This window comes from Tupaia chinensis, unplaced genomic scaffold (genome assembly GCF_000334495.1).
Source record: "Tupaia chinensis unplaced genomic scaffold, TupChi_1.0 Scaffold144016_1, whole genome shotgun sequence".
In the NCBI taxonomy this organism is placed as follows: domain Eukaryota; kingdom Metazoa; phylum Chordata; class Mammalia; order Scandentia; family Tupaiidae; genus Tupaia; species Tupaia belangeri.
Window position 1 is genome coordinate 1,590,211 of NW_006203868.1, and position 12,972 is coordinate 1,603,182.

Sequence of the window (12,972 nt, forward strand, 5' to 3'; positions counted from 1 at the left end):
GGGGGGGGCAGCGGGCCAGGCCGGTCCCGGGCGAGTGGCTGCGCTGGGGGGCGGGAGCCCCGGCCGCGTGGCCCCCCTAGTTTGGAGTCTTTTTGTAATAAATGTATCTTATGCAAATTTTCAGTGCCTTAAATTTTGCTCCTGGGGTGAGCAGTGCCTCATTCACTCTGCCCTTATCCCAGCCCGATCTGCTTACAGTGTTTTCTCTGACTTGCAGAGTACTGCTAAAGGGGTTCCAGCACATCCAGAAAGCAAGAAGGAATCTGGGTCTAATGACCCAACCGTTGCTGAACCACAAACAACTGGGAAACAAAGTTCAATCCCTAGAGTCCCTAAGAGCAGAAACAAGAACAGAACTACAGGCTCATTGTCAGAGATGACTGAATCATGTACTAATGGAGAGACCTCTGAAGCGGAGTCAAATTGTTCTTCTGTGTCTGAGCCCCAGGATCCCATTTTCAGAGTAACAAGGAGAAGGCAGATCTTAATTGCATGTACCCCGATGTCTAAAATTAGGAAAAAACCGAAAATAACCCCAATAAATGAGTCTCATACTGAAGAAGTTGTCTCTGAAGCAGAATCTCATGTTTCAGGTATTTCTAGAATTGTGCCTTCCCCAGAAATAACTACAATAACCAGAAGGAGTAAGGCTAAATCTCTAACAGAACCAAGCCAAGAATCATATACAGAAGCTGTTTCTGATGCTGAGTCCTCATGCTCAGACAGTTCATTTTCTGCTGTCGCAGCTAGGAGAAGAACCAGGAGTATGCAAAGGAAATCACAAGCACACACCAAAAAGAAAGATGATAATATTTTACCAAGAAATCAAAGGCATATCATGGATACAACTGTAAGTTCAGAGGATTCAAACACGAGAGAGACTTCTGATTTACAAGCAAAATCTCTTTCTCAGATAAATAAGTCAGATTTTTATAATAATGAAATTTGTGATACCGATAGTGATTCCTCCCACAGAAATTTGGAAAAAATACCAGCAATGCAAAAACATCAATGTTTTAATGTAAGAGAGGAAAAACAGACCAAGGTGGCATCTTTTAAAGAAATAAAAAAGCATACTTTGGATGAAAACGCCAATGGAGTAACAGATGAGGAAGAAGAAATTAATGAGGAAAGTTCTCAGTTGAAGTGTCTTTCTGAGCTTCAGGGCACTAGCAATCAGCAGTTAGCTTCTGAAAGGTATTCAACTCCCCAAAAGAACGAAACTAGATCAGAGTCCTCAAATCTGAACTGTGAGGCTGTAATGAAATCATTAGCTCAAACATTTGCGGTTGTGGAAGTGGACAGATGGAATGAGGAGAGAAAGAACACTATAAAAAATGATTTGACAAAGTTTGGTGATTGTGATGATGATGATAATGAAGACTCCACAATTATCGGTTTCAGCGAAGACCACAGTGAAGGGAATGTAGATGAGTGTGCTACCACACTATACAAGTCTGAGATCAACACATGTCAGGATAAGAATGATTCTGTTTTATTAGTTCTCAGCAGTGATGAAAGCCAGCAATCTGAACACAGTGAGGATGAAGAGGACACTTTGTGTTTTGTTGAAGATAGTGGCCAAAGGGAGTCTTTAAGTGGACACCCAGGAAATATGTCACATGACAATGCATTGTTTGTAATTGACACAACTCCTGGATTGAGTTCTGATAAAAATTTTTACTTGGAAGAGGAAGAAGAGGCAAGTGAGAGTGCCACTAATGAACAGGAGGAAGAGGATGAAAAAAGTGAAGAACCATCAGACCTTGACAGAAGTAAAGATGAGACTAGTGATGATGAAGATGACTTACTAAATAACACAAAATCTAAACTGTAAGTTTTATCTGTGTTTTTATAAAGGACAGTTTTGATATGTATCTCAAGAGGTTAATTCACCATAAGAGTATGAAATATTAGAAAGCATGTGAATTGAGAAAATGACTGCCTTGGGTTCTTTATGGGAGGACTCTTCAACACTACCCTCATCTTTGTAGGTACCTTTGTTAGTCTCATTTTTTCCACTGATGTTAGTTAAAAGTGATCCTTTTGGTGATAAATTAGAAATCATCTCTGGGGCCATCAGGTAGCGTAATGGTTAAGGTGCTAGACTTTCACATGGTCAACTACTGTTCAAGTCCCAGACCTGATGGTTGAAAATCACATCAGGTGCATGTGCTCGTATGCTCAAAATATCAAGAGGAAAATGGAGGAAAGGGGGATACAGCATGGCCATGCCTCCTGGGGGGCAATTTTTCACTTTCCTTCTCATGTCTCTGTCTCTCTCAGGTGAGCATGCATGCCCTGTGGCAAAAACCTAATAAAAATAAATGATAGGCCAGCAGGTGTAGTGGTAAGGCGCTGGATACCTACATGGTTGACCATGGTTCAAGTCCAGACGCAGCGGCTTGAAACTCATGCCAGGCATGCATGCCCAAAATCCTGAGGAGCATGGATAAGGGTTTGCAGTGAGGCCATCCTCCCGGAGGGTGGTTTCTCAATTTCCGTCTGTCGAGCACACACACCCTATTAGCAAAAATCTCTCTTTTAAAAAAAAAAAATCATCCCTTTTTTCGAGTTATTAAGAGCAATATAAAACCGAAAAATAATCTCTTTTCTATATGTTAATTGTAAAGAAATTGAAAAAAGAAAGAAAAATATCACCCTGAAAAATGTTCATGTTTGAGGCTATCTTTTGGTTTCTCTTTTCATTTTAAACTTGTATTTCCTAGGCATAGGCCCTTGTGTCCATGGCAATATAGGCAGCCTTGTAAGGAATTATGCATTAATAGATGCCCAGTCTTCGCTGTAAACTAGTTAAATCAGTCTCTGAGGCTAGGTACAGGCTTACTATTTACAAGCCATGCTTCTTCCCACATTAATTCAGGAATATGTTCAGATCGAGAACCACTGTCAGAGATTGATTATGCTCTAACTACTCATTTTATGTGGTTAATTAGGGAAGAATGTCATTCATTATAAGTCCAAGTGTATTGCTTATGAAAGGAACTCTTGGTAATTTATATGTGTATAAATATGTAGTAGAAATTCTCATTTCATAGTATCATAGGAGCCCAGGCACAACTGTAGAAGATTCTGATTTGGTAGGTCTGTGGTATGATTTATTTTCTGTGGGATGTATGCTCAATGTTCTAATTGTCTTTAATACTTACTGATTTAAAGACACTACCAAATGTCCTTTGTCACCCAGGAAAACATTCTAAGATTTGATAACTTAGAAGTTCAGAATAGAAGGATCTTTTTCATTGGTTTTAGAAATGTGAATACATACTCATTAAATCACTACCTATATATCAAGATGGGCTGAATTACAAGGTGCATCCCCACCTCCCCTTTCCTATAATTCTTCTGTTTATAAAATACCTTTATGAAACCTATTGGCATAAAGAAAATCTGGGGAATTAATTTGGATATCTCTCCAAAAATCATTTTAAAAATGATTATACTAGATTTTTAAATTATATTTACTCAAAATTTTTTAGAAATTTCATTGGAATAATAAGATTCTTGGGGGGGCTTATTGATGATATAAAGGAAGAGTAGAATAAGTAGAATAATTTTAAATGCAGTCTTATTTGGTTCCATTTTGATATAATTACCTGATTTGTAAATGGTGACTTTTCTTTCAGTCTGAAGTTGACAAGCAGCAGCATAGACCCTGGTCTGAGTATCAAGCAGTTGGGTGGTTTATATATTAATTTCAGTGCAGACAAACTACAGTCTAAGAAGAGAACCTTAACACAGATCAAGGAGAAAAGGAAAAATGCGGTAAGTTACATGAAATGAGCTGTTAGGTTTTCAGAGAACTAACCAGTCACTTCTAGAAATGATTAGCTTGGGCCTGCTGGTGGCACAGTGGTTAAGGCAGCTGAATCTCACATGGCCCGCTGTGCAGTCTGAGTCCTGGACCTGGCGACGGAAAACATGCCAGCTGCTTATGTGTGTGCCTAAAATCCCTAAAGGAGAAATGCAGGTGAAGGGATTATATTGTGATCATCCCCCATGAGGATGGGTGCTTTCATTCCCTCTGTCTGTCCCTCCCTCCCTCTCCATGTGTACACACCCTCTAGCAAATTTTAAAAATGACTAGTTTTTGTAAAATATTTAATTTTCTTGCAGTGAAACCACATTGGCCTAATGTCTTGCTTTTTTTCTTTTTCTCTAGAACAATCTTTTTTTTTTTTTTTTAAGTTTGCTGTAGGGCACATGTGCTGGATAGAGAGGGAGAGTGAGAAATCACTCCTTAGGGGACACTGGCCACACTGCAGTCCCTTTTATATTCTTCTCTCGGTATTTGGGCCAGCATGTACACATACCTGGCATTATTTTTCAAACCTGGGTCCAGGACTTGAACTATGCAGTTGATCATGTCTTTTTAAAAAAGAGGGCTGGCTGTAAAAGATGACACTTTAAGGCAAATTAATATAGGATTGATGTACCTATTTTTGTACCCACCAATTATTATTCCAGGGGTTTTGTTTTCTCTTTTGCTATACTTACAGTCCTTAAATGCCTGGACTATGTTGAGAATCTGAAAGGTGTGAGTGCCTGCCTTTCCCACCAGGAAAAAAAAATGCACATGTACCTATTAGACAAAATTTTACATGTATTTCAGAGGGAATTACTGTTAACCATACCAAAACCTTTAGCCAACACCTTATATTGCTTTTTCCAAATCTCTATTTCCTAGCCTTCATGTCTCTCTAACTTTAGATCTTTCAATTCAGGTGCCTATTTATTCATTTAGATGTGCTAAGGCATTTGACCTCACTAATAATTCCTCTCCTGTTCCCTGCTTGAACCAGCTGCTCCTTTATCCTGGTTAATAACACCAAAATCTCTCTCTTTTGTAGTCAGACATTGAGCCTAGGGGATGATGCCTCTTTGTTCCCTCCTCTTAAGCTACTGTCACTGGCGAGTGTGGGCCTTTTTTTCTTCATCTAAACTACTATGTAGCCTCATTAGCTTTGCCTCCATTTTCTTTGTTCTTTAAGCCACCCTCCATATTCCTGCTAGATTTTTTTCTTTCTAAAAACACAAATTGACTTGGTATTGTCCTGCTTATATTCTTTAGTGGGTGCTCAGAGCCTTCTGTACTGCTAGCCCCACTCTCCACCTGCTGTGTTCTTGCCACCAAAGATAACTGCAGTTCCTGAACATAGACTGCTCTTTCCCAGGCCAGTGTAACATAGATTGCTGCCTTATGGAAACATTTTTTGACCTGCAGTCTTTACCCCCACCTCATCCATGCTACATCCAGTGTAGACCTGAATTATTGATCATATGGTGTACCTTAATTTGTTGTATTAGAACCTCATGTTCTTAAAACAGGATTTCTTGGTCTCAGCAGTAATGCTGTTTGGGCTGCATAATTCTTTGCTATGGGAGGATATCCAATGCACTTTAGGATGTCCAGCAGTATCCCTGTTTCCTACACGCTAGATGCTAGTACCATTCTCCCTCTCCCTACACCACCAAAAATGTCTCCAGATACTGCCAATTGCTTCCAGTAGAAAACCACTCTCTTAGAGCCTAGTAATTAGCACACAGCAAGCTCTTAATCATCAGTTAATATATATTTCATGCTGTCTTTTCTGAGTGATAGGCCTGAACTCTAATTGGGTGACTTTCTGAACTGATAATTTCAAATGTCATTGCCAGATCAGTGCTTGAGCTATAGTCCTGTGAACCACTGTGAGGGCTAAAGAGCAGTCTTACTTGGATCTTGCACTGGGGGAAATAATAATTAGGCTCCTTTTAATTACACAGTTCTATGAGACTATTTAATGGTCCTAGGTAGGGAATGAAATGTGCAGAAGTCATTTAGGGAAAGGTTAGCAGACAACTACCCAAAATTTAGAAACTGATATAGGTTTAAAATGCTGGAGAAATTATATAACATTCTGACATTATTTTAAAACCAATTTTATATTTTTATAGCTTCTGCAGAAAGCCATCATTACCCCTGATTTTGAAAAAAATTACTGTGTCCCACCATATAGTGAATCAAAGCATCAACTTCAGAAAAAACGCAGAGTAAGTACAATAGCTTATTTAGAATACTTAAAATGAGTTTGTATTTAGGTTCTACAACATGGTTGTACAACTAAATTACACGTATATCTCTGCTTGTTGATCTATATCATATGTATAATACCAAAGAAAAATATTACTGGGCTAGCCGGTGGCAGTTGGATTCCACATGGCCGTCTGAGTGGTTCGAGTCCTGGACCCGACAGCTTGAAAAACATACCAGGCACGTGTGTGTGCACACACCCGAAATCCTGAGAGAAGTGGAGGAGAAGAGCTATGTGTCATGGCCATCCCACCGCACCCCAGGGTGATTTCTCACTTTCCCTCTTTCTCTTTCTCTCTTTCTGTCTCTCTCTGTCTCTGGCAAGCTCACATGACCTATAGTAAACTAAAATTTAAAAAAATACAGCAATCTAAGGGCTATAAAATATGGTTACATAAACATGTTTTGCATGGGTTTTTCACATCTTTGCAGCCACTGTAGTACATGTAGTATAGTTTTGTAAAAAAAAAAAAAATTAAACAAAGTGACAGTGGACCAGCCCACAGTCTGGCAGTTAAGGTAACTGGATCTCACCTGGTTGATATGCTTTGAGTCCCAGGAATGGTGGCTTGCAAAACATGCTGAGCATATATCGTGTGTGCCCAGAATCCTAAAAAGAGGGAGAAATGAAGGAAAAAGGGTTGTGGCATGACCATTCCTCATTGGGGATGTTTTCTTGGTTTCTCTCTCTTGTGTGCGAACACATGCACCTTCTGGCAGTTTTTTTTTTTAAGACGAAAAACAGTGACAGTATACAGGATCACTGTATCTTGGCTTCTAAGTATCTTTTCTAAAGTGGAGGAGCTCGGTTACATACTATTCTAGGGAACTTAATGTAGCCAGCTAAAAATTTGGTCTGTTTGGTTTGCCTGTCCAGGGAGAGATTAGAAACTATTTTCTTTAGTAAAATAATGAGGATTGTTTCCATCTGCCATTTCAACTAAAAAGCTTATCAAGAGAGCTTGGAGCAAAGTTGAGAATGGTGCTCCAGTAATGTCACTAATACGGAGTATCTGCACATGGTAAGCTCAATAAATATTTCTTGGATTAATTAAACAAAATTAAATAATTTGCCTAGGAGTTTTCAAAATAGAACTTTCTGTGTTAGGGCCAGTAGGTGGCATGGTGGTTAATGTGCTAGACTCCCATATGGCCAAGCGTGGTTTGAGTCCTGGACCTGGCAGCTTGCTTTCTCACTCTCTCTGTCCCGCTTTGTCTCTCTCTCTCTCTGGTGAGCATACCTACCTTATAACAAGATAATAATAACAGCAACAAAATTAAACAACTTTAAACTTATTTTAATTTTTATTTTAGAAATTAAGATTTCTGGACTGTTGGAGTGAGTAGCTTTCCAAGATACCAGGGTGACTGAATAAAAGTGTTTTATAACTCCAGAAGTGGAAATGTTATCTATGGGTTGATTTACACAATAAAAATTGAAGCCGTGTATTCTTGTCCCAGTATAGTCAGCAATACTTGCTGAGATGTAAAATAGAGTTTAAGGAGTCCCAGTTTGTGAAACTGTTAATGCTGTGCCTAATATACCACAGATACTTTTTGTGATTTGATTCAAATCCATTTCTGGAGATAAATGCTTTCTTGAAAGTAACAGTGGGCTCGTTGATGATGTGGAATCAGGCAACTGGATCTCACATGGCCAACAGAGCAGTTCAAGACCTGGAGCCAGCAGCTCAGAAACACATGGCCACATGTACATGTGTGCTCAAAACCCTGGGAGGAAAATGGAGAAGGGATTGCTGTCTCCCCTGGGCAGTGCTTTTTTACTTTCTCTGTCTCTCTGTCTCTCTTTCTCCAGCAAGTACACACCACCCTATAGCAAGATTACCAAAAAAATGTTTATTTTTAATTCACAAATACTTTGTATATATAATATTTTATATTATAGTTATAATGTGTACTCTGACCTTACTGCAGTTATAGTGTTTATCTTTGAAATCTGAATTTTTGAATTTCAGAAGGAGCGACAAAAAACAGCTGGTGATGGCTGGTTTGGTATGAAAGCTCCAGAATTGACAGATGAACTGAAAAAGAATCTAAAAGCACTGAAGATGAGAGCAAGCATGGACCCAAAGAGGTTTTATAAGAAAAATGATAGAGATGGCTTCCCCAAGTACTTCCAGGTATGGTGCAAACAGATAGTGGTGAAACATCATGTTCTATGGATTTTAGTTTGGAACACTATAGTGAGGTTTACTCTTAAAATAGGTGGATATCTACAATGCATGTGCCTAATATGAGGAGTATATCTGCTTTAAGTCATCTAATAATAGCCAGAATCAAATTCAGACAGCTGCCAGCTGGGTTCCTAAGAAGTGAGATGGTGTTCAGGTCAGTTCTCTAAAACTTACTGAACCTGTATGGTTCAATTTATGAATAGTAGTGTAAGAGCAAGAGTCCATGTAGGGTGGAGGGCAGGGAAAGGGATCATTTATAACAGTCCCTTCCTTTAAGGTAGAGGAGCATTCTCAGGCAAATTCTGAAAAGTATTGATTTCCAAACTTTTCAGGTGAAAGACCAGTTATTTATCTTCAAGTTATTTCGTTGTTCTTGACTACTTTTTGGCACTCATTTGGATGACTATAATATTCTATGCCTTGAGGTCTGCCCTCTCTTTGTCCATTATGTATTGTAGCCAGTTATGTATTCTTTTTTTAAAAAATCTGTTCTTGTTATACCTCTGCACAGAAACCTCCTGTGATTTTTTATGACCTATAGAGTCTATACCCCTTAATTTGTCCCTTCATAATCTACCCAAACCAGTCCACTACCCCTTCTTTTGTCATGTGGCCCTCTTAAGTTCCACCACACTCAGCTACTCAGTCTTGTGAAACCAGTCTTTGCATTCTTTGACTTTGGATTTGCTTGGTGAAATTTTGCCCATACAAATCCAAGCCAAAATGTAATTTTTTGTCAAACCTTACTTACCTCTATTAAATAGAATTGGTCATTTGGCCTTTAGAGTGTCCATAGTGTTTTGTTCATTACAAATCATATATTTTTAATTTTTTATTTACCCACCTGTGGCTCTTTCTTAAGACTGGCTCCTTACTGGCAGGGGCCAGATGTTTTTCGTCTGTTCCCTGACAATCTAGCATAGTCCTGGCACAGAGTAGACACACTGTAAATGTTAACCATTTGAATGTGTGGACAAACGCAGAGTGCCCTAAGTAGGTTCTAAGTTGGCAGCATTTATGATAACAGGAGAGATCAGATAGTTACATAGTAGAATTTGTGTGTCTGTTTTCATTGTATTGGAAAATTAAACCAAAAAAGTTTATTATCTATTCTACTTTTTCCTTTCATTACAGTATTTATCATGCTTAGTACTCTTTAGCACTAAATTAAGAGTTTTGCATCTACTGTAAACTCTGATGAACTTTCATTAGTACCACTGGCATACTGACTGAATAGGTGACTATTTTTTTGCTTATAAATTTGTAAAACTATCTTTAATATGGCATAACATATGCTTCTGATTTCCATTCCTTTCTGTAGTATACTTTGTTAGGGGTGTACTGAAATGTTAAAGCAATTTGGCATTCAGGTATTTCATGTCTCATTTCAATCAATTGTTCATAGATTGGAACCATTGTTGATAACCCAGCTGACTTCTACCATTCACGAGTTCCCAAGAAGCAAAGGAAAAGAACTATTGTGGAAGAACTGCTGGCTGATTCCGAGTTCAGAAGGTAAAGAAATTTATATTTCATTTCATTTGATAATGTATATGCTTTTCTTTAAAAAAATATGTTTATAAAATTTCAAATAACTTAAATATATTTATTTAAAAATTTGTAACCCATTACATATTATCATGAATATATATTTCCATGAAACATCAAAACAAAAGTAATTTAATGTCTAGCTTAATTAAACACAGCCTTTGGGTTGGCTCCATGGCACAGAAATAATGCATTGCTCAAAAAATGCCAGATCCAGGAACAGTAGGTGGCATGGCAGTTAAGATGCTGGACTCCCACATGGCCAACTACAATTTGAGTCTCAGACCTGGCAGCTTGAAACACACCGGGCAGGTTTGCATGCATTCCCAGAATCCCAAGAAAAGGGATTGCAGTGTGGCTCTCGACCCAGGGTGTGATTTCTCATTTTCCCTCTCTCTCTCCAGTGAGCCCCTGCACCCTATGGCAAAAACAAACAAAAAACACACTTAAAAAAAAAAGAGAAGCTAGAGCCCACAGTTTAAATTCCCAGTCAACCTGAAACATGCCCACCTCATGCACAAAAGTATCTGACGTCCAGTGGACTGGAGGACTGGAAGAAAGGAATGGCTGCATGACCAGACCCTTTGGGGGGGGTCCCCCTCCTCCTCACAGAGGGTATGGCCGCACTAATCCCTTCTCCATTCTCCTCCTGGGATTTTGAGTTTGCACGCGTACATGCAGGCATGATTTTTTTTCTAATTTGTTTTTAAAATAATTATTTTAACTTTATTTTAATTTGACCAGAGAGGGACAGAGAGAGGGAAAGTGAGAAAAACAAGCCATCGAGTGTGGAACTTGAATGCAGTTGGCCATGTGAGATCCAGCACCTTAACCACCATGCCACCTGCTGGCCCAAGAAAAATTTGAAAAATAACAGGAAAGAGCCTTATATCACTTCTGCAAATACCATACATTGTAGCCTCTGGAAAAATTCCATTGTACCTTCATGAGAAGATGAGGGTGAAGGAGGCAATTAATATCTTAGTATTCTGGTGAAAATTATTTCTAACTAATGGACCTCTTAAAAGGGTTTCATCCATATTTTGAAAATCATGCACTTATATAATTTGAAATTATGAGAAATATATATCATACTATGTGTTAAAAGGTAAGTGTAAACATTTGGTTTTTACTGAAACTCTTTTTGATGTGTGTGTGCATGTTTATCCCGCAAAAATGTTCACAGCATTTGATATCACCCGATAGGTAGATATATTTATAGTACATGGGTCTTTAGTGGCTGAAAATTTTAAGTCTTCTTTCTATAGTTTCCATTTTCCACATTAGATTCCAAACTCTCTGAGGGCAGAGACTATAACTGTCTTGTCTACTTCTATCCCCAACTCTTAGTATGATTCCTGACATATAAAGGCAACTTAGTACATACGTGATTAATGGATAGAAAAGTTCAAAAAAATTGACATTTAGAAGCCCCTCTCCTATGTCTGATGCGTTGTATTTTAGAACCTAAAGGTTTGGTTTTCCTTTCAGATACAACCGAAGGAAGTATGCAGAGATCATGGCTGAAAAAGCAGCAAACGCAGCAGGAAAAAAATTCCGAAAAAAGAAGAAGTTTCGCAATTAAGATTCAGCAAGCAAATCATAGTATTTTATATATCCTGGTTACTAAAATTATTTTGAAAACTTAACACCATCACAAAAATTAATATAGACTGGCCTTGTTTTTATAGGATATCTGTTTGGAAGAAGTTGATTTGAGAGTCAGTTACATGCCCTTTAGAATAAAAATAGATGTGTGGGACTACCAGTTGGTGTAATGGCTATATCACTGGACTCCCATGTAGTCAACTGTGGTTTGAGTCCCAGACCCGGTGGCTTAAACCTCACACTGGGCACGTGTGCATGTGTGCCCAAGATCCCGAGAGGAGAATGGAGGAGAAGGGATTGCGGCATGGCTTTCCCCCTGAGGGGGGGGATTTCTCACTTTCTGTCTCTGTCTCTCTGTCTTTCTGGCAAGCACACGCGCCCTATACAAAAACCTCCAAAAAAATAATAAATGTGTGATCTTGGCTTCAACTCTTTGAAGGGAAAAAGAAGAACCTCAACTGTTTTAAGAGAATTAACAATTCTGTAAAGTTTTCATTGCTGTCATTTAGATAAATTTACTTAAAAGATATTTAGGAAGTTTACTAACCTGTTCATAAGAACTTTAAAAAATGTATATCAAAGTATATAAATATCATAATATATAGTTGTATATATGTGAAGGGGGGAGAGGGTAGACAAGCAGTGCCCCATAGTTAGGTACATACTCAGATCCAGAAAGTTGGAGAAGTTGAGATAGAGAGATCTGCTTGTTTCTGGTATAAAAGTCATCATCAAGGGTCCAGCAGATGGCATGATAGTTCTGTCGCTGGACTTTCATGTAGTTGACTGCAGTTCAGGTCCTAGACCCAGTGGCTTAAAACTTATGCTGGAGGCATGTGCATGCATGCCCCAAATCCCAAGATGAGAATGGAGGAGGGGGGATTGCAGCATGGCCATCCCCCCAGTGGGTGATTTCTCACGCTCCATCTCTCCAGTGAGCACACGCACCCTATAGCAAAAAAAAATAAAGTAACCATTGAAAAGAGAGTAAAAGTGTTCTTAGAGCAAATAGTGTTAGCATAAATCAAAGAACTAAGTGAAACTATAGGACTTAAGATATGACTGACTACCTAGTAAGTTTGGGTTAAAGGTAGATTTAGGAGAGCCGGTGTGTTAGCCAGGGGTCCCTAAGAAGACAGAACCAGTAGGTTTGTGTAGATAGAAAAGGATTTATTAGGGGACTCAGCTTACACAATTGTGGCTGCTGAGAATTCTCTCACCAGGCTGTCGCAAGTTGGAGGTCCTAGGATTTTGGTAGTGTGGATTAAGTCCAAGTCCAAGGCCTCAGCGATAGGAAAAATGATGATGTAGCTCATAATCCTGTGCTAGAAGTCTGAGAACCTGGGTGGCCACTTGTGTAAATCCTCAAGTTTGGAGGAAGAAATACCACTTTGATATTTTGGGAGGGAGATGGATTTTTTAAAAAGATATGTAACAGCATTAACAACAATAAGCAAAATCCTGAAAGATAATACTCTCCAAACTCCGCCATTTCGCAATTACAGAAGTTCAGGAGGGCATCTTGGA

General features: G+C 38.8%; 1 protein-coding gene across 1 annotated transcript in view; it reads left to right on the forward strand.

The window, feature by feature from the left end:
* DNTTIP2 (deoxynucleotidyltransferase terminal interacting protein 2) overlaps positions 1-11,602 on the forward strand; it is a 14,580-nt gene extending 2,978 nt beyond the window's left edge. Inside the window, exons 2-7 of the mRNA XM_006165738.3 lie at positions 218-1,833; positions 3,648-3,786; positions 5,959-6,054; positions 8,071-8,235; positions 9,695-9,804; positions 11,329-11,602. Of these exons, the coding sequence (XP_006165800.1) occupies positions 218-1,833; positions 3,648-3,786; positions 5,959-6,054; positions 8,071-8,235; positions 9,695-9,804; positions 11,329-11,422 (2,220 nt within the window). The 3' untranslated portion in view covers positions 11,423-11,602. The remainder of the gene's footprint in view (positions 1-217; positions 1,834-3,647; positions 3,787-5,958; positions 6,055-8,070; positions 8,236-9,694; positions 9,805-11,328) is intronic.
* Positions 11,603-12,972: the final 1,370 nt, after the last annotated feature.